Source organism: Canis lupus, chromosome 1 (genome assembly GCF_011100685.1).
Source record: "Canis lupus familiaris isolate Mischka breed German Shepherd chromosome 1, alternate assembly UU_Cfam_GSD_1.0, whole genome shotgun sequence".
In the NCBI taxonomy this organism is placed as follows: domain Eukaryota; kingdom Metazoa; phylum Chordata; class Mammalia; order Carnivora; family Canidae; genus Canis; species Canis lupus.
This window is the reverse complement of record NC_049222.1, coordinates 104,009,434-104,030,101: the sequence shown is the minus strand read 5'-3', so window position 1 is coordinate 104,030,101 and position 20,668 is coordinate 104,009,434. Positions and strand designations below refer to the sequence as shown.

The window sequence follows — 20,668 nt, the reverse complement described above, 5'->3', positions numbered from 1 at the left end:
CCCCTAAATCCTCTTGTTATTTACTCTCGTCCATTCTCTCTCTCTCCATCTTTTTCTCTCTCTAGAGCATCCTTCTCTTTATTAAGACCTTGCCCCCACCCCCCATTTCTATCTTCCTTTCTCTCCCCCCTCCCCAGTCTCTGTCTCTTCCCATCTGTCTCTCCTCCTCCTCTCTGGATGACTCTGTCCCTGTCTCTTCTTTCCTTCTGTTATCCCATTCTGACCCCCCATCCGCTCCCGTACCCCATCCCCCATCAGTCCCCCAGCCTCTGGGTTTCTCTCTGTCTCTGTCCCCTTCCCTCTCTGGATATTTCTCTGTGTGTGTGTCTCTCTCCAACTTCCTTCTGCCACCAGCCGCTGCCTCCCCCAAATTTCTCCCTCCCCCATTTCTGTTTCACAGTCTCTGGGCTTCTCTTTTTCCACTTCTCCTTGTCTCTCCCTGTCTCTCTCCCTCCCTCTCTGGGTCTCTCTCTCTCTCTTTTTCCTCAGCTTCCTTCTGCCACCCAGACCCTGCCCCCCAATCCTTTCCCTCCCCCCACCTCCTCTCCGTGGCTCCCCCATCCTCAGCGGCTCCCCTCCCCCTCCTTCCCTCCTCCCTCCCTCTCCCGTCCTCCAGCTCCGCACTTTACCCAGCGACACGAGAACCAAATTGTCTCCTCACCTTTTTTTTCCCATCCCGACCCCCACTCCCTTGGGGCGCGAGCTCAGAGCTGCCCCTCAGCCCCCCTCCCACCTCAGCACCCTCATTCCCCATACGCCTCCTCATCTCCACCCCCCAACCAGGTCGGACGCCTGGGTCCCTCGCTGCTGGGGGAGGGGGAGCAGTGAGAACTGGGAGCCACAAGGGTTTTCCTGGGGGGGTGCAGACAGGGGGGCTCATCGTCCCCTCCCCAGTGCATCGGAGAGTTGACCTATCGTTAACAGAGGTGAGACAGATCTTTTTATTAATCGGAGGTGGGTGGATGTAGAAGGAAGGTTCTGTGACCCCCCCTAATTCTGGAGGAAGGAGCCAGTCCCTTCAGAGAGAGAAGGGCTGGTGACCCCTCTCAAATCCGGAAGCTTTAGAATTGGGGGTCCCCTGCTCCCTCCTCCTTTGCTGCCGCTGACAGATGGACTAAAAGAAGAGTCCCTAAAACCAAACAGATTGCCCCTCAAATCGACAAAATGAAAAGATCTCCAAATCTTTTTTTGATGGAGAATTTCCCTCACTCATCCGTTTCTCTCCCCTGCTTATCCTGGGTCGTGGGGGGCCCATCAGGGGGAGGGGTACACCTCGGGGTCATGGGCTCAGTCCCTGGGTGGAAGCAGAGGTTTGCTAGGACAGTGGAGGCGGTTGTGCCGGTGGCAAGGGGCACAGATGGGGGAGAAGAAGCCAGCAGAGGAGGAGAGGAGAGTCTGGAGAGGAAGGGGCCAGACCCAGGGATGGGGTTGGGGGATGTCAGGGTCCAGCGGGCTGATGAATGGGGCCGGGTTGGGGCGCATGTGGGCAGGCTAGTGGAGGTGGGGGAGGGAACACTTGTGTGGGGCACTAGGCCCAGTTGCCATGGAGACACCCCCCATAGACAACCTTTCTCAGCCACCCCTCGTAGGAGCAGACCCAGGCTGGGCCAGCTGATGAGGGTGGAGAAGGCCAAGGTCACCCTGGTACTAGGACCCAGTTGGGGGGTGGTTTCCTGTTGGCTTCCAGGCTCTGAACTGTAACAGGGGGCTTGGGGCAGAAGTCTAGGAAACAGTGAGTGGTGGAAGCTGTTAAGGGTCGGGTGCCTGGAAGGAGGAGGGTTGGGGTGGAGACGGCAAGGCTGGGGGTGTGGTGGTGGGGATTCTGGGGAGGGAATGAACAGATATGGGGGTTGCAGAGGGGGAATTATTCCTAACTAATAAGAGAGTTTGTAGCCTCATGGATGAAAATTTTCTGAGGAGCACTGTCTATGATGGGGGGCTTCATTCACATTGGGAAGAAAGTAGGGCTGCAGAGCATGCTCCTGCACAGGTGAAAGAGTAAGGGGAGTTGGGTGGGTTCCCAAGAAGAGTAGCTGGAGGGGAGGCTCCTGAAGGGAATCTTCATGAGTAGAGGTTGGTGGAGGAAGGGGATTCTTGCTGACAAAAGGGAAGCCAGGAAAGGGGGTAGGGGGAAGTTCTTTAAGTCAAAGAGAGTAGGAGGTCCAAGTGAGTTGGGGAGATCTAGTGTTGGGGGGGGTTTCATCGGTGTGATGGAGATAACAGAACCGGGGCTACGATTGCGATTGCGGGGTTTGTAGGCATTGGGAGAAAGTGGAAGGGCAGAGGAATGGGATGCAGGAGATGCTGGGCAGAGTGGGGGGTTTCCCTGGTCACACATCAGATTTCTCAATGGGGAAGAACTAAGGGTCTGGGGAAAGGAATTCCTGGGAGTAGCTCCTCTGTGGAGCTCATGGAGGAAATTTTTCTTAATGGAGGAGGAGAAAGTGATGGCTATGACGAGTTTGCCTAAGTTGTAGAGACAGTGGGGGCCAGATTTCGGAAGACTTCTTTAAGCAAAGCAGAGGGTGGGGATTTTGCTTGAGTCCAAGATGTAGTAGGGGATGGGGGTTGGTCCAAGGGAGACAGTTGGAAGCTGTAGAGTGGGTACGAGGGAGATGGGGGCATTCTTTTGAAACCAGACGTGGTGGTTGCCCATTAGAACCACCCCCAGGGAACTTTCAAAAACCTAAATGCTGGGGGTCACACCCCAGACCATTGAGATCAGAATTTCTCAGGTAGGGCTCAGTGGGGGTGTTCTGAAGATCAGGTATCCTGATCTTTAAGATCTTTTGGTGATTTCAAGATGTGTTTTAGGTTGAGACAGAGGTGTCTGAGTGGGGAAGGGGGTTCCTTTCTAGAAGAGATGGGGGGGCGGTGGGGCGGTGGGGATGGTAGTGGTGGTAACCATGTGGTTCTTAGTTCTGCAAACAGTAAGGATTCTATGGGAAGACTTTTTTTTTTTTTTTCTTAGCTGAGGAGAGGTTGAGAAATTTTTCTTGAGTAGAGGACACAGTAGGTGAGGAGGGGAAACTTGCAGGGGACACGGGAGCCAGCAGAACTGTAAGAGATGAGAATGGTGATGGGGGTCTTACAGGTTAGTGGTCTTGTAGGACCGAGGAGGAGGACGAAGCTCCAGAAGGAGGAAGCCCTGGGGCTGGAAGTGTGTGGGGGGGTGGCCTTCCCTGTGGGGAAGACGTGAGGACCAGGGGGAGGAGCGGGAGGGCACAGGAGGAGTGTCTACAGTGTCAGGCACGGTGGTGGGAGGGGGGGGTGGATCTCTCCCAGTGGGATTTAGTGGGAAGACTGCCCTGGGCAGAGGGAGACTTTTTCAGAGCGAGGGAGGCCGGGAGAGCCGGAGTGGAAGGAGTTCCTTCAGCCCAGGAGATAGTGGGGATCTTCGTGAGTTGGGGGCGGTGGGGGAGGCACCGTCTTTCTTGACTTCCTTTATCTGCTCCCCGCCCCCACCAGCCGGCGACCATGGCCGCCCTCTGACCCCCGCCCGGGCCGCGCCTCCTCCTCCTCCTCCTCCTCGCCGCCCCCCGCCCAGCCCGGCAGGCCCCGGGCCCCACTTCTGCCTGCGCTGTGCCCCCCCCAGCCGCCGGCACGGCCCCGCCCCCGCTGCCCCGGTGGTGGCCCGCGGCCCCCCGGCTGCCCGTGGTCAAGCTGGAGTCGCTGAAACGCTGGAACGAAGAGCGAGGCCTCTGGTGCGAGAAGGGGGTGCAGGTGCTGCTGACCACGGTGGGCGCCTTCGCGGCCTTCGGCCTCATGACCATCGCCATCAGCACCGACTACTGGCTGTACACGCGCGCCTTCATCTGCAACACCACCAACCTCACCGCCAGCGACGACGCGCCGCCCCACCGCGGGGGCAGCGGCTCCTCGGAGAAGAAGGACCCGGGCGGCCTCACGCACTCGGGGCTCTGGAGGATCTGCTGCCTGGAAGGTAGGGTGCGGGGGGCCCCTGCCTCGCGCCCCTCCTCCCCTGCGGACCCCGCGGCCCGGAGGCCCCCTCTGCTCGCTGCTCGCCCTCCCCTCCCCTCCCCTCCCGTCGGATCCCGCCCCGCTGAGTCCCCCCTCGCCCCGCACATCTGCCCTCTGCCCTCTGCCCTTGCCTCCGCAGCCCAGTCCGGCCTCCCGGGGGCACCCCCCTCTGCCCCTTCCCACCCCTCCCTCTACCTCCTCCTCCTCCCCCTCCTACCTGCTTCCCTCCCCTTCCCTGTCCCCTCTTATCTGACCCCCCCAACCCCCTCGCCCCGCCCCATACACTCCGCGGCCCAGTCCGCCTCCTGGGCGCCTCCTGGACGCCTCCTGCCCCTTAGACCTCTCCCTCTAACTCCTCCCCCTCCCGTTCCCCTCTCGTCGGATCCCGATCCCCGCTGCATCCCCCTTGCCCCTGCACACTGCCCTGGCCTCTGCACACCCTGACCCTCCGGCCTCCGCAGCCCCGTTGGTCCGGCCTCCTGGGAGCCCCCTGCCCTTCCACCCCTCCCTCCGCCTCCTCCTCCCTCCACGGAGCCCTCTGCATTCGTCTTCCTTCCCTCTCACCGTTTCTGGGGACCCCCCCCCCCTCCTCTCCTGGGCAGTCTCTCCTCCTTCAGGCCCCCTCTCACCTTCTCTCCACGGACACCCTACCCTAGTCCCCTAGTCCCCTCGCTCCCCTGCCCCTTCTTCCTCCTCTTTGGGGCTTTATCCCCCAGACGTCATGATGGTGCCCTGTCTGGTCAGAGCTCCTGACGCTGTCCTGTCTTCCCTCCTTCTGACTCCAGTCATGTTTGCTTCTCCCCCTCTCTCCGTTAGGATGTTAGGATGTCCTCCAGCCTCCACTGCCGGCCCTAGGCCTCCTCTGTTCTTTGGACGGCTTTACTTCATCTTCCCTCACTCACACCTCCTTCCGCCTCTCCCTCCTCCTCCAATACCTCCCTCCGGGACCCTAAGGCCACTGCCTCTTGCAGCCTCCATCCCTGCACTGTCCTTGGGTCCTGCTGTCCATCTTGCAGCCCCCCTTCTGGCTCCAGTTCTCTGCCCCCGCCCTGTGCTCACCTGCCCACTGCTGCCCTCTCCCTCCCCAGCTCCTCCTCCCTCCCACTCATCTTTGCTGCGTCTTTGCACAGCCCTGGGCAGCTGAGCTGGAGGCAGGAAACCTGGGTCCCAGGCCCACCTGGGGTCTGTCCCCTGTGTGATGGCTATCTGTTACTTCCCACACAGAGCCTCACAGCTCTCATCTGCAACAACGCAATCCCAGATATTTCCTCCAGCATCAAAAAGATCGAGATCCTTCCACTTCCTCTCCATCCAGTCTCTCCCATCCTTTCCTCCTCTTTTGCTGAGCACTCCTGGTGAGTGAGGAGTGCAATTGTCTCCTTTAATCCTGTGAGGCCAGGCATGCCCTCCTGGCGGGGATGAGGAAACCAAGGCTCAGAGAGGTTAAGCCACTTGCCCAAGGTCACCCAGCTGTGACTGGGGCAGAGCCAAAAACTCAGGTCTGAAGGATGGGATGTGCAGATATGCTTTGTCTGGTGTTCCAAGTGTTTAAAACTGAAACCAAAATCTGAATCCGTTGCCAACATTTAAAAATAGGGAGACTTCACATTGAAAATCTGATTTCCGGCTTCTTTTGAACTAGTGGAAGATCTGACAACGCAGGTCTTCATTCTACAGGGTCTACGATTGGCCAGTCCAAGCAGCAGCTGCTCCTTCAGATCAGGCATGCAGTCTCCATGTCCACCACAGTCACCTCTGCTCCCTATCGCCTCCTATCTGTCCACTCTTTCATTATGGTACTTCCTTCCTCCTGCGGGCATTCAAGTCCATGTCCATTCACTGATCTGACCAACACCAGGCACCAGCCGCATGTGGGGGCTTGCATCCTGAGACCCCTAGGACAGCGTATGGCATATAATAAGAATGCCATTCATTCATTCATTCATTCATCCATCCATCCATCCTTCCATATGCCCAACATTTATTGGCTTTATACTATGCGCCAGGACTGTTTTTGATTGCAGGGCTACGGCAGTGAAAAACAAAAGATCCCTGTTTTTGTGTGTGTTATATTTAAGAGGGAGAGACAAATAATAGGAAAGATAAGTAAATAAAACCTTCAGGGTGTTAGCTGGCACTAGGTGCTAAGAAGGACAGGGGAGAAGATGGAATGCGTTGGGACACATGTGTGAAGTTGCAGGTGAGGAGACTAGGTTGGGTTTCACTGGGCCGGTGATCTCAGAGTGGAGGTCTGAAGGAAGTGAGAGAGGGGGCCATGTGGCTCCCTGGAGGAAAGTCACAGCTACCATGAAGGCCCTGAGGTGGGAGCCTGTGTGTCTGGCCACTGGCAGAATGAACGAGGGGGACGTGGTGGGAAGTGTAATCCGAGAGAGAACAGGCCCTGATTTCACACATTCTAGGTGCTGGAGCTGGAATGCAACTCTCCTGTCCAGAGTTCCTGAGCTGAGCCGAGGTGTAGAAAGAGCTGACTTGCATTGCGGACAGGAGTGCTCTCATTCTGTGGATAGGACTAAAGGGACAGGCAAGAGGGACAATAGGCCGTGGCCAGTCTGCGGTTGGGAGCAGGAGAGCTGGAGAAGTGACTTGAATTCAGGGTGTGTCCCAAAGCTACAGTGGCAGTGGGGATTGCTGGTATTGCTGGCAGGGTGGCTACGGGATGTGAGAGAGATTGGAGTCAGGGTGTCTCTAAAACAGCATCTTTCAACCTCAGTACTGTTGACATGGCACAGATAGTTCTGTGCCGTGGGGGCCAGCCTGAGCGTCGTACGGTGCCTGGCAGCATCCTGGCCTCCATGCCAGGAGCAGTCCCCAAGTCGTGACAACCAAAATTGTCAAGTGTCTCTAGTCTGGGAATAAATTCGCCCCCCCCGGTTGAGAGTCACTTCTCCCAAGGCTGTGGCCTGAGTGCCTGAGAATGGCAGGGGTGGGGATGCAGGGGGCATCTGGAGGATGGCACGGTGGACTTTTTATTTTATTTTCCTTGGTCTAATTTATTGTGAGGAGAGATATCATGAGCTCAGTTTTGGACACGTTAAATTCAGGATGCCTATTAGGGATATCACCTAGGACATAGAAAAGTGCCATGCAGTCAATATTTTAGGCTTTGTGGACCTGTCCCTGTCACAGTCACTCCTGAAAACAACCAAAGACAACACATGAGTGAATGAGCGTGGCTGTGTTCCAGTTAAACTCGTGTTCAGACACCGATATTTGAATTCTGTATCTTTCTCATGTGCCATGAAATACTCTCATTTGATATTTTTTTCAATCACTTAGGAAATGTAAAACCCATTCTTCACTGGATTTGGCAGGCTGGGTCTGGCCCACGGGTTGTAGTTTGCTGGCCCCTGATCTAGGCTGTGAGCAATATGATGTATGAGGCCAGAGTTCAGGGGACAGTCTGGGCTGCAGATACAAATTGGGGGGGTGTCATTGCATATGGATGAATGAGGTCACCTAGAGAATGCAAAGAGAGAAACATACCAAACAATTAGTTGAACAACCTTAGCTAGTCCATTATTAAAAGAGAGATGAGAGAACCCACCAAAAAGAGCTCAGAAAGCAGGAGCCATGAGAGTTAGGGAAAATGAGGTAAGTGGGTATCCGGGAAGCCAAAGGAAATGTTGTCAGGAGGGTGGAAATGAAGGCCGGCTTCCTGATTATTGTAATTGTCCTGTATGTGCTGCAGAATGTGCACAGTGGCCTTGTGTAATATGCACCACTATTATCTCCTCCTTCTAGAGATGGAAGCAAAGGCTCAGACAAAGTGAAGTGACTTTCTCAAGGTCACACAACTGATAGGTAGTAGAGTCTGGATTTGAATCCAGGTCTGTTTTATTTCCTAGGAGAATGAAGCAATGTATCCACCTGCCTGCAGCCCATAAGGGACGCAGGAATGTAGAAACCGAGACCCCTGAGCCATTGCCTCCTGAAGGGCACTGTGTCCCTGGGGTTTTCAGGTTCCATCCTCATGTCCCTGTGAGTTGCCACAACAGATGCAGTAGATGGAGTGACTGAGACACAGACTTTGGGACAAGACCCATTGGAATTGGGTTTACTTCCTGCACAGCCGGGTGACCTCGGGCCACACATTTAAGCTTTCTGTGCCTTGTTTCCATTATCTGAGGATTGGGGATGGCAATAGCCCCTAACCTGCAGGGATTGTGTGTGGATTCAATGAGCTGAAACTGTAAGGCATTTAAAAGACTAACAGGCACAGAGCGAGAGCTAGATTATGTCATTTCTATTTTGTTGTTGTTGTTCTAATTATTCAGAATTCAGGTGACTGCCCTGAGCTCCCCCTTCCTCGAGAGCCCAGAAATCCCAGCCTCCTACCCAGCACTGCCCAAAAGAAACATCACACAAACCACGTGTATGATTTAAATTTTTCCAGTAGCTACATTCAAACAAGGAAAAAGGAGAAGGTTCATTGAATATAGTTTAATACATAGAATTTATACAATATAAAAAATCAATATAAAGGCTAATAATATCTTTTATTTAACCAAGCATAGCCAGAATATTATCATTTTAATATGTAATCAATATAAAAATTATTGATGGAATAGTATGCATTTTTTCGTACTATGTCTGAAATTCAGTGAGTTTCTTACGCTTATACCTCATCTCAATTGTCACGTTTCAAGTGCCCAAAAGCCACCTGAGGCTGGTGGCATCCATGTGGGTGTAGCCCCCTCCTCAGGAATCAAGACCCTGGACTCACAGCTCCATTTAGTCAAGCCGGTTATCTAAAGCCTCTGTGCTCAGGACTTTTGCATTCTTTTTTTCTTAAAGATTTTATTCATTTATTCATGAGAGACAACACAGAGAGAGGCAGACACATAGGCAGAGGGAGAAGCAGGCTCCCTGCAGAGACCCCAATGCGGGACCACGTCCCAGGACCCTGGAATCATGACCTGAGCCGAAGGCAGAAGGCAGATGCTCAACCACTGAGCCACCCAGGTGCCCCAGGACTTTGCATGTCTCATCTCACCAAATCCTCCCAATTGTCCTCCCAGTTGTGCTGGGTGAAGGAGCGGTTTGAGAGGGAAGCTGATGGCCAGAAAAGGAAGGGAGTCAGCCACATGGCCAGCCAGCATGTGAGGAGCAGGATGGGCTGGAATTCACTTCCACGTGCATCCTCACTGCTGCACACACTTCCCTCCACTCCCACCTACTCAGGTCTGTGCTAGGCAGGCTCTGGGGAGACCCAGGGACACATCGCTGCTATCCCTGGACATAATAAGCTCCTGGCTCAGCCTAGTCAGGTCAGATAATACACAGAAGCATGTTGCATAGTCCCCTCGTATTCTGCACTGGTCTCTGTTTCATTGAACTCTTATCAGACCCTATGAGGTCATATTATCCTCAGTTGCCAAATGAAGAAGCTGAGGCTGGGGAGCATTCAAGTCCCCAAAGCCACACAGCTGGGAAGTGGCAGTCCTGGCATGAGTCCAGAGAATTTGATTCCAGGGACCATGCTCATGGCTACCATAGCCACCTTACTCCACTGCCTTAAATATGCTCACCTCCGAAGCCCAGCTACACTGAATCTACTCCCTATGACTTGTCATCTACATGGGCCTGAGTGTCTTCCAACTCTACTCAACTCTACTCAGTTTTCTGTATCCCTAAGTTTGCCATAGTTACCCAGTGCATTAACACCTGTCAAATGCTCGGAGAGGTGCCTGGCGTGTGGTTAGTGCTCAGGAGGTGTTAGTTATCATGACTGCTATCAACACTAATCTCTTGAGGGGGGGTCTATGTGCCTTGCACTTTATATGCTCAATCTCATTTAATTATGGTTAATGTTTTGAGAGAAGTACTGTGATCCCATTCAATAAAGGAGAGAACTTGAACCCACAGGTTTACCGACCACACCATAAAGGATGTGCTGATGGATAAGAGTTTGCCCTTGAGAGGTGTATAATCAGTCATTCATTCATTTAAAAAAAATGCCAGAATTCCCTTACTTTTTTAAGGCTGAACAATATTCCATTGTATGTATAGACCACATTCTGTTTATCTGTTCATTCACTAACAGACACTTGGGTTGTTTTCAGCTGTTGTGAAAAATACTGCTATGAAAATGAGTGTGCATGTGTTTCATAGAGAACTTGCTTTGGATTCTCTTGAGTGTATACCCAGAAGTGGAATTGCTGGGTCATCTAGTAACATTTTTTATTTTAAAACTTTTTAAAAAATTAATTAATTTTTAGAATGGTAACAGCTGCACCATTTTACAACCCCACCAACAGCGCACAAGGGTTCCAGTTTCTCCACATCCTTGTCAAATGCTTGTTATTTTCTGTTTTGCTTTCTTTTTATGGTAGCCATCCTACTGGGTGTGAGGTGTTATCTCATTGTGGTTTTCATTTGGATTTCCCTAATGGCTAGTGATGTCTTGCATCTTTTCATGTGCTTGACTCATTCAATCATGCTCTCATAAAAATATTTATTAAGCACTTACTAAGTGCTAGACATTGTTCTACATGTTTGGAATACAGTGGTGAACAGCCCATAATCTTATATTCCAATAGAGCAAACTGCTGTGTATTTTATTTCTGCTTCCACCACACATTAGCTGTGCATTGATTAATCCCTTCTGTGCCTCTGCTTTCTCATCTGGACAATGGGTAGCTCCACTGATATCAGTTGAGCACTTCATTATGTTCTAGGCAAAGTGCTAAATCTCTTTACCTGGAATCAATCCTCACAACAACCCCATGACGTAGGCCCTACTATCCACTTTCTATAGGTTAAAGGACTGAAGCAAATTGGCCTAAGTAACACCAACAAGGTCACAGAATCAGGACATGATGGAGTTGGGTTTTATTATCAAGCAGTGTGAGTCTTATTCCCAACACTTGGCCACTGCACAACACCAATAACATTATCTATTTCATGGGACTCTTGGGAGCTCTGGATGAGTTAATCCACCTAGGAAGCACTTAGCAAGTGTTAGCTGTTAGTGGAATCACTCACTGCCTTAAATTCCTTCTTCCCAATCCTTTCCTTTATCCCCATTACTTTCCCTGTCATCTTCTGTCTCCAATCTCCCCTTCTGCTATCCCTCTATTCATTCCTAATTTCATTCATTTATTCAACATCCATTTCTGAAGGCCTCCTTTGTGCCAGGCAATGCTAGGGACATACAGAGGAATCAGACTCCATGCCTTCCCGCAGCAGGAACTCCCAGCTTGCTGAGGAAGAAGAAACTCCTAAAGCAACCCTATGCACTCCCCCCGCCCCCAACACACAAAGGGTAGGGGTTACCACAGGTTGCTGCTCCACTCTGGAGGGTGAAACTGACCCAACTTTGGTGGGAGGTGTGTGCACGTGGGTGCACAGGGAAAGCTTCCTCAAGCAGGTACCCTGTGAGCTGCCCACTTGCAGGGTAAGTTTTTCATCAGTGAAGAATGTGAACGGAATCCACAGCATGGGCAAAACCCTGCAGGTTGGAAGGAGCCTGGAGAATCGAGGAAACTAAATGTATTTATATTTATATTTATTTACATCTCAATCTCCAGTTATATGGTAGAGATAGTAGAATAGGAACTGTCCCCAAAAGTGAGAAGATGGGTTCCCCAAAGGGTGTGAGAATGTGAGGATTCTGGGATGGAAGAAGGGGGTAAGACTGCATGACGCCTAGAGGTATACCTCCTCGCATGCCTCTACTTGCTCCAGCCACTCCATCTCCTTCCAGAGAATTCCAGGTAAGAGACTGGGAATCCCTCTTCCTATAGGCAGAACTGAAGAGACTACAACTCCCATGGTCCACTCGGGCTGCACTCACAATTGAACTCTACAAGTCATGGGCCTCATGGGAAATGTAGTCCTCGCCTTCTGTGCGCGCCTTCGTTTCCCACGCATTTTCAGACCGGTTGACGAGTTCAGAGTTGCAGAGCGCCCTGACATTGCTGAAACCAGCGCCTTTTTTTTTTTTTTTTTTTTTTTCCCTTATAGCGGGGGAAACAAAGCCAGAGATGTGGAGTGTCCTAGCCCGGGTTACAGGGCAAAGGTCTTTGTGGCCTTTTAGTGACTATTGCATGGGTTTTTCTTTTTGTTTTCTTTTCCTTTTTCCTTTCTTTTTTTTAACTGTTGGGAAAACCGAGGCCAGAGAAGCTTAAAGTTTGTCCCAGATGTTGACAGGCTCAGGAGTCAGGATTTCCCACCTCCCAATAGGCCCCAAAAGAGGAGAGGTTTGGGTAAGGGGGGGGTCTTCTCTCATTGGGGGTTCCCCCAACTCTTAAGTCCCCCCCACCATCACCCCCATCCCCCTCCAGGGTTGAAAAGAGGCGTCTGCGTGAAGATCAACCATTTCCCGGAGGACACGGACTATGACCATGACAGCGCGGAGTATCTGCTCCGTACGTGGGGGTCTGAGTCAGAGTGGGGTGGGGGAGACTGCTGGGCCCAGGGCGGGGGGCCGGGGCGCGGACAGTGGAGAGAGGCACCTAGATGGACGCTCAGGGATGCGCTTGCCAGCAAATCCACATCCAGATGCTGAGATCCTCTGGACCCCAATTGGTTCGGTGATCCCTCACCCGCCTCCTCCTCTCACCTTGGGGCGGGTTGAGGTTGGGGGGATATCCGGGAGGTGGTTGGGCGCCTTGCTGCCCGGGCTCGCAGAGTCACCGCTCCGTGACTGGTTGTCGGTTTCTGGGCTGTGATTGGCCACTGCGCCCGGGGCTGTGAGGCCACCTGCAGCGCGGACTGGGCACTCTCAGGAGCTGGCTGGGGAAGCCGGCGGTGCGATTGGTAGCCATCCCGAGAACGCGGCAAATCCTGGATGCTGATTGGCTGCGGCCTCAGCGGGGCTCAGAAATCGCAAAATCCGTTTGCTGGGGTCTGGACGGTGGGTGGCAAGGATTGCAGAGGGAAAGACGGACAGACAGACAGCCACACTCACATTAGCTAAGCCCAGAGCAATAGATGGAGCCAGGCAGAAGGATAGGGGGTGGGGCGCAGACAGCTAGATGAAGCGAGGCAGAAAGGGGGTGAATGAGATATTGGGAGACTTGATAGATGTAGAGGAAGGAACAAAATACGGAGAGGAGAAGGAAAAAGAGAAAAAGAGGGAGGGTCCACTGAAGTTCAGGGGAAAAGTGATTTTAAGAAATAAAAAGGAAAAGTGTGCCAGGAGAGAGAAAAAAATAAGCCGAGGAAGAAGAAAGAGGAAGAAGAAAAAGGCGGGAGAGGAGAGGAGATCAGACAGAAAAATAGAGACATTTTAAAGAGGAGAGAGAAGGAAACAAAAAATGAAATGGGCAGAACACAGGCAGAGCGGGGGAACTGGAGGATTCTAGGGAGAGGAGCGGAGACGAAAGCGGGCAGAGGCGCAGCGCGCGAGGGGCGGAAAGGGCCGCACCTGACGCCCTGGCTCCCACCCTTCCCTCCTCCTCCTCTCCCTCGCAGGAGTGGTCCGGGCCTCCAGCATCTTCCCCATCCTCAGCGCCATCCTGCTGCTGCTCGGGGGTGTGTGCGTGGCCGCCTCCCGGGTCTATAAGTCCAAAAGGAACATCATTCTGGGAGCAGGGATCCTGTTCGTGGCAGCAGGTGAGAGGCAGAGGGAGGGGGCGGCCTCCTGGGGCGGCCCACCTAAGCCGGCGCACGTGTGTGTGTGTGTGTGTGTGTGTGTGTGTGTGTGTGTGTGTGTGGTGTGTGTGCGCGCGCGCTCGTGCCTGCGCGTTTGCAGAGCCATCCTGCCCCAGGCGCCTGCTGGGGTCTGGAGCCTTCCCGGGTTCTTCCTAAGCTCCATCGCCACCCTCTGGGCAAGGTAGGTGACGCCTTGGCGCGGTCTTCGGGGGGATCTAAACCCCTGACAGGTGTGTAGCGCGCTATCCGGGATGCGGGAGCTTAGGTTCCAAAGCCCGCGGTTCCGCAGACTGGAAGAGCGGGGCTTGGGAGGGGTGGGGCCTCGAGACAATTGAGGTCTTGAAGATAGAAGAGGGAGAAAGTGATTTGGCCGCAGAAGGAGGGAGGAACTTGTTTTAGGGGGCGGGGCCTCGTGAACCCCTGCCGTTCCAAGAGGAGGCTGGTGCTGGGAAACCATCCAGACCAACTTCAAGTGAGGTTTCCCCACAGTGCCCTCCCCCGCACCCCTCTTCCCTGCTTTTCTACAAGAAATGAGTAGTGCTGGGAAATTCCAGGGGGCGGAGTCCGGAGAAGGAGGAGGATTTAGCATAAAGAGCAAGGGGTGCTCTGGAGATGGGTTTGAGCCATCCCCAGACTCAAAGACGGGGGAACAAGCAGGGAAGCCGCGTCTGGACCGGCAGGGAGGTGGGGTTAGGGTACAAGGGGGACCCCATCTAGTGAGGGCAAATTTTAGACCAGCAGGGGTGGGCCTAGACTAGATGACCAGTCTGGATTGATGTCATGAAAGAAGAGGTGTTTTTTTTTTTTTTTTAATTTTTGGGTTTTTAAAAAGATTTTATTTATTTATTCATGAGAGACACAGAGAGACAGAGACATAGGCAGAGGGAGAAGCAGGCTCCCTGAGGTGAGCCTGATGCTGGACTCCATCCCAGGACCCGGGATCATGACCTGCACCAAAGGCAGATGCTCAACCACTGAGCCACCCAGGTGCCGGAAGGAACAGTTTAGATCAGCAAGGGACCCAGCCTGGAGAATCAGAGCGACATTTCCACATTAATAGGGTTGAAACGAGTGTGGGACCCGGGAGAAAGCCCAGGTTTATAACGTCAAGGATTGAGTTGGACTAGTCAGGGTAGGGCTTGGAAACCCAGGCGGGGATCACTCATCACGGTCAGGGTTTAGACCATACCGAACAGGATTTGGACCAGCGGGGTCCGGGTTTAGACCAGACCGGTGGAGGTGGGGCCTGGGCTAGCTGGGAGTGGGTCTTCGGCCATTTAGGAGGGGGCCTAGATCAAGTGGGAAGGGCTTTAGGCTGTCCGTGACAAGGTCTGGGCCAGCTAGGGCCTGGACCATGAGGGGGGCGGGTAGTCCGACTATGCTATCTTGGGGCAGGGCTGGATTAGCCACGGAGGAGTTTAGAACACCTGGTACGAGACCAGGACCACCCAGGCCAGGACAAGGAGCATAAGGAGGGGGCTAGACCACACGTGGGTGGAGCTTAGACCAACATGGGGCGGGGCCTGAGCCAGCTGGGGAGGAGTTTAGATCAGCTGAGGTGGGATGGGGAGCATTTGGAGCGGGGCTTACACCACCCAGGGGTGGAGCTTAGACCAAGTGTGAGGTGGGGTCTAGGCCAGCTGGTGAGGAGTTTGGAGCACCTAGGACGTATGGGGGGGGCAAGGATCACTTGGGGGCGGGGCTTTCACCACCCTGGGTTGAAGCTCAGACCCGAGTGGGGCGGGACTGGGCCAGCTGTAGAGGAGTTGAGACCGTCTCGGGTGGGACGTGGACCATTCAGGGCGGGACAGGGAGCATTTGGGGCGTGGCCTGTGCCACCTGGAGCTGGAGCTTAGGCCCGCCTGGGGCTCCGACTGGATCGGCTAGGGAGGAGTTTGGAGTACCTGGGACGTGGCAGGAGGCATTGGTGGGGCTTCCACCACCCGGGGGTGGAGCCTAGACTACCCTTTCGGGCACGGCCTGGGCCGGCTGTGGAGGTGTTTGGAGCCCCCGGGCCCCAGCTCTGACCCGCGGGGCGGGACCGCGGGGCGGGCCGGGGCCGGGCGGGGGCGGGGCCGGGGTGGCCTCCAGGCTCGCGTCTGACCGTCCCCCGCCCAGGCCTGAGCAACATCATCGGCGTGATCGTGTACATCTCGGCCAACGCGGGCGAGCCGGGCCCGAAGCGGGACGAGGAGAAGAAGAACCACTACTCGTACGGCTGGTCCTTCTACTTCGGCGGGCTGTCGTTCATCCTGGCCGAGGTGATCGGCGTGCTGGCCGTCAACATCTACATCGAGCGCAGCCGCGAGGCGCACTGCCAGTCTCGCTCGGACCTGCTCAAGGCCGGCGGGGGCGCGGGCGGCAGTGGCGGGAGCGGCCCCTCGGCCATCCTCCGTCTGCCCAGTTACCGCTTCCGCTACCGCCGCCGCTCCCGCTCTAGCTCCCGCTCCAGCGAGCCGTCGCCGTCGCGGGACGCATCTCCCGGCGGCGCCGGGGGCCCGGGCTTCGCCTCCACGGACATCTCCATGTACACGCTCAGCCGCGACCCGTCCAAGGGCAGCGTGGCTGCGGGGCTGGCGGGGGCCGGCGGCGGCGGCGGCGGCGGCGGCGGCGGCGGCGGCGGCGGCGGCGGCGGGGCGGCGGCGTACGGGGGCGCGGGCGCGGGCGCGGGCGCGGGCGCGGGCGGCGGCGGGGCGGGCGCCGAGCGGGACCGCGGGGGGGCGCCCGGCTTCCTCACGCTGCACAACGCCTTCCCCAAGGAGGCGGGCGGCGGCGTCACGGTCACGGTCACCGGGCCGCCCGCCGCGCCCGCGCCCGCCCCGCCCGCGCCCGCCGCGCCGGCCCCCGGGACCCTGGCCAAGGAGGCCGCCGCCTCCAACACCAACACGCTCAACAGGAAAACCACGCCGGTGTAGGGGCGCGTCGTGGGGCGCCGAGGGGGCGTGTCCGGGGCGCGTGCGCGGGCGCGCGTGCAACGAGGCTGCCGGGAGGGGGGGCGGGGGCGCCCCTCCCTCCCCGCGAGCGCGCTGGAGACTGCTTAGCCTTCCCCCGCGCCCCGCGCTCGGCTCGGGGACCCCCCAGGGAGGGGGCCGTTGGGAGGGGGCGTCGTGTTTTATTTTTTTTGTGGGATGGGGGGAGGGGGAGGGCTGTGGAGTTTTTTTGCAGTTTTGAGATGTTTTCTTTTTAATGTTTTGCTGTGTGCATGTGGGGGCGGGGCGGGGGGAGGGAGGGACTCCCAGCCCAGCCCAACTCCTGGAGAGGGGCGCTTAACACACGAATATATAGTTCTACCTACAAACTATATATATGCCCTATGTAAAGAGGCGGAAAGGTAAAGAGGAGGCTTGCGGAAAGGCAAAGTAACAAGGAATGGACGTGGGCATTCATTCATTTTCATTCATTATTCCACAAAGGTTTATTAAGTGCCTGTTGTGTACCAGGAAGGCCCCAGGGAGGGAACATCACGGGCATTGAGTGTGACTCGTTCATTCATTATTTGAAATGTATTTGTGTACATAAGCACTAGGCATTGTGCTGGATCCCGAGCCTACAGAAGGGAGCCTGCAGACGGGGTCCTCAATGTCCTCATAGAGTTTGCATCTTGTGCAGGAGACAGACATTAGTCAAACAGCAACTAGTATATACAAACAGCAAGTAACAGTTCAGACACAAGAGAAATCCGAAATGCTCTGTCAGGGAGGTGTAACCCAGTTTAAAAGGAAGGAATATTTTAGCTGACATTGAAAGGATGATGACCAGACATCAGCCAAGTGAAGCTGGGGTAAGTGTCTCAGCCAGAGAACAGCATATGCAAAGGCCCTGGGGCAGGAAGAGCTTCCAGGGAGGGCTAAAGTGTAGTGAGGCAGGTGCAGATGGGACAATACAAAGCTGGAGATGTAGACAGAGCCAGACTGCCCAGGGACTTGTAGGTTAGGTCAGGAGTTTGGATTTCATTCCGAGGGCAGCAGGGAGCCACAGAATGGCTTTACACAGAAGCATAATGTGAATAGGGTACAAAAGGGAGGCAGGAAATCAAAGATGAGAGAGGCTGAAAGGCAGAGACAGGCTGAAATTCAGCATCAAATACAGGCACTGGCCCTTGAAACCCACATTCCCCGGGAGGAAGCAGATAATCACATAAAACACTGAAGCACAGGCCCGGTGTCTGGTGTGCAAGAGAAGCTCTGTGGGACTTAGGCATTTGTGTTCATTCATTCATTCATTCATTCAGCCGTTCACTCATTGACGTTTTTGTGCCTCTGGCACCATATCAGGCAGTGTGTTGGAATCAGGATCCCCTAGGGATGAAACAGACCTTAACCCTGCTCTCGAGGAAGAGGAGTCAAAAACTGCAATCCAGGCAGGGCTACTGGTGCTTGACAGGGACCATGGTGGACTCCCTGACCAGAGAACAGAGTAACCGAGCTCCAGGAGTGGGCTGTACTCAGGGAAACTTTCTGGAGAACAATGCCCAGCCAAGGTTTAAAAAGAATGCATAGGAATCTGCTGAGTGATGAAGGGGGTGACTCAGGCAAAGGCCAGGGGGAGTGGCATAGCGTGCTGTATTTGGGACAGGCTTCACAGTTCTGGGACCCCAGAGGACAGGGTGAGGGTGGGAGGTTTGGGCAGAACCTAACCTAGTTGAAAGGTGCTGGAGTTCTGGGCTCAGGAGTTTGGACTTTGTTCTGAGGCTAGTGAGGAGAGACAGGAGAGTTTTGAGCAGCAGAAGTGCAGGACCCGATGTGGGTGTTAGAAGGAGCCACTTGGGAAAGTGGTCAACGGGGCTGATGCTGTGGGATAGGGGAGAAGAAGGTTGTAGGTGAGCAAAGCAAGGGCTGTGGGGGTGGTGGGGGATGGTTTTGAAGGCCAGTGAAGATTCAGAAGGGGCGGTGCATAGTGGCCGTCCCTTCATTTGCTCAGTAAATATTCCCCAAGGTCTCCTGTGTGCCAGGCCCTGTGCCTGGTGATGCTGGGGGTTGGAGATGCCTCAGACCCTGCCCTGCCCTCTAGGGCCCCCAGTCTGGTGGGGAGACAACTGCAGACACAGATGGGAAGGAAGGTGGTACAGGGGCTTTGGTAGCCTCTGCCCTAGTGACGTGAGGCAGCAGAAAGGGGCAGAGCAGAGGGGGGATGGGCTTTGACTGGGTGTTGGGAGGTCCCCTCAGGGGCCCTGTGGGTGGACAAGAAATGGGGAGAGCCTGGAGGGCAAGGGACCAGGGAGGAATCCCCTGGGGGCAGTTTCAGGGAGCGTGGGTAGAAAATGTGGGGGAAGGAATACAAGACAGGAGCACTGAGTGATGCTAAATGGAGAGACAGGGCGAAGAGAGGCAGAGCCAGAAGAGACAAGTTGGGTAGGAGGGGAGATTCTTTGGTGGAGGAGGGGGTAGAACTGGTGGGGGGAGTGGATTCTAGAGTCCAAAGGCCAGAGAGCTAGAAAGAGGTGGAGGATGGGTACAAGGCAGGGGGAGTTGGGGAGGAGGGGCAATGGGAAGAAGGAGCTGGGGGAGGAAAGGGAGGGGAAGAAGGATGAGGACATAAGAGAACCAAAACTGGGAGACTTACAAAAATAGGAAAAGTTGAAGACACTGTGGGTGACCCCAGAGAGGACAAGAAGAGGGGCAGAGAGGGAGCAGAGGTGCACAAATCAGAGGAGAGATGTCTCAGAGACACACAAGACCGCATAGTGTCGGAGAGGCAGAGATGGAGAAAGATTCAGAGATCTGCCCAGAGGGAACCCTGGAGACTTGGAAGCAAGCACAACGGACAGGATAAGAACGACCCACTTCTTTTGTTTGTTTTCAGTATTAGTATTCGAGAAGTATTTATTGAGTGCCAACCTGGTCGGGACCCAGGCCGGGCCTCGAACATGGCAGTGGGCAGATGGTCAAGGTCCTGCTCTTCTCGAAGCCCAGGACAGACAAATAAGAAACATTTCAGTTACTGAGAAGTGCTTTAACACTAGGCAGGATGTGGTGACGGTGAACAGTTATGGGGCAGAGATGGCTTTAGATGAGGTGTCCCAAGAAGACCTCCCCACAGTGGCAACGTTTGAACAGATATGGGACTTGTGACAAGGAAAGAAGGGACAGGACAAGCACTCAGGCCACCAAAGGCAGTATAAAAGCTCTGTGGGAGTCACGGGTTTGGGAGGAGCCCCCGTTGCAGGCACAATAATGGGGTGAGCAAACCTGGGTGAGGACAGAGTGTAGGCTGAGCGCCCATTGGGTGGTCCTGGTAAGAAATTTACATTTTTCTAGATCTCATGTGAAGCCTTCGGAGGGTTTTGAGCACAGGCATGATATCATATTTTTATTTTTAACAACAACAACAAAATAACAGCACTGTATAGTTGTGCTGAGACTACATTATGAGTAAAAAGTGGAAACAAAGAGTTAGGGGCTGGTGTCCTTGTCCTCTCCGGGCTGATGGTGGCCTGGACCAAAGTGGAGTTGGTGAGGATGGAGAGAAGTGGAGGAACAGGTCTGGGGGTTTGGGGGCTGAACCCTGTGGGTTCAGGGGTAAGTGGAGCGCAGGCAGCAGGACACGAAGTGAGAAGCTAGAGTGACGGAAAGAGGAACTCTTAGGCTTGCGCAGCACCAAGCTGCAGTGTGTTGCCTGGAAGGGCACCCGGAGCAAGGGATCAGGATTTGGGCGGGAGGGACCAAGTCCTCCTTTGGACACGTCAAGTTGTAGATGCCTGCCAGAAAGCAAGGCGGGGTATCCGGTAACTAGCGGATATGTGAGCTTCGGGGAGAAGCCATGGCTGGAAATGTAAGTTTTGGAAACATCAGCATATAGGAGAATTGAAAGCCATGGGACTGGATGAGGTGACCTGGGAGGAGAATGCTGAGAGGGAAGTGACCCTGGCAGGAGCCTCACCCACATCCGTGGCGGAGGAGAAGAGGATGTATCAGAGGGAGTCACAGGGGATGACCACGAGGTAGGCAGAGGCCAGGAGGAAGTAGCCAGAGGTGCTGAGAACTGGACAGAGAGCCCAAGAGCCAGAGGACAGCAAGGTTTGACCTGGTGAGAGGTCATTTCAGTGCAATGGTAGGGACCAGAGCCCTGC

The 20,668-nt window shown here is 54.7% G+C and overlaps 1 protein-coding gene across 1 annotated transcript; it reads left to right on the top strand.

Annotated features, from left to right (window-relative positions):
• Nucleotides 1–3,573: 3,573 nt before the first annotated feature.
• Nucleotides 3,574–16,514, top strand: CACNG8 (calcium voltage-gated channel auxiliary subunit gamma 8). Its single transcript, XM_038527873.1, has 4 exons — nt 3,574–3,943; nt 12,288–12,371; nt 13,420–13,560; nt 15,718–16,514. The coding sequence occupies exons 1-4, from the start codon at nt 3,766–3,768 to the stop codon at nt 16,512–16,514; spliced, it is 1,200 nt and encodes a 399-aa protein (XP_038383801.1). The 5' UTR covers nt 3,574–3,765.
• The last annotated feature ends 4,154 nt before the right edge of the window (nt 16,515–20,668 follow it).

Bases quoted from the DNA above. Each gene is read 5' to 3' on its own strand.
- CACNG8 (XM_038527873.1), top strand. From the start codon at position 3,766: ATGACCATCGCCATCAGCACCGACTACTGGCTGTACACGCGCGCCTTC. The intron at 3,944-12,287 runs GTAGGGTGCGGG...ATCCCCCTCCAG, and splicing joins GAGGATCTGCTGCCTGGAAG to GGTTGAAAAGAGGCGTCTGC. The intron at 12,372-13,419 runs GTACGTGGGGGT...TCTCCCTCGCAG, and splicing joins CAGCGCGGAGTATCTGCTCC to GAGTGGTCCGGGCCTCCAGC.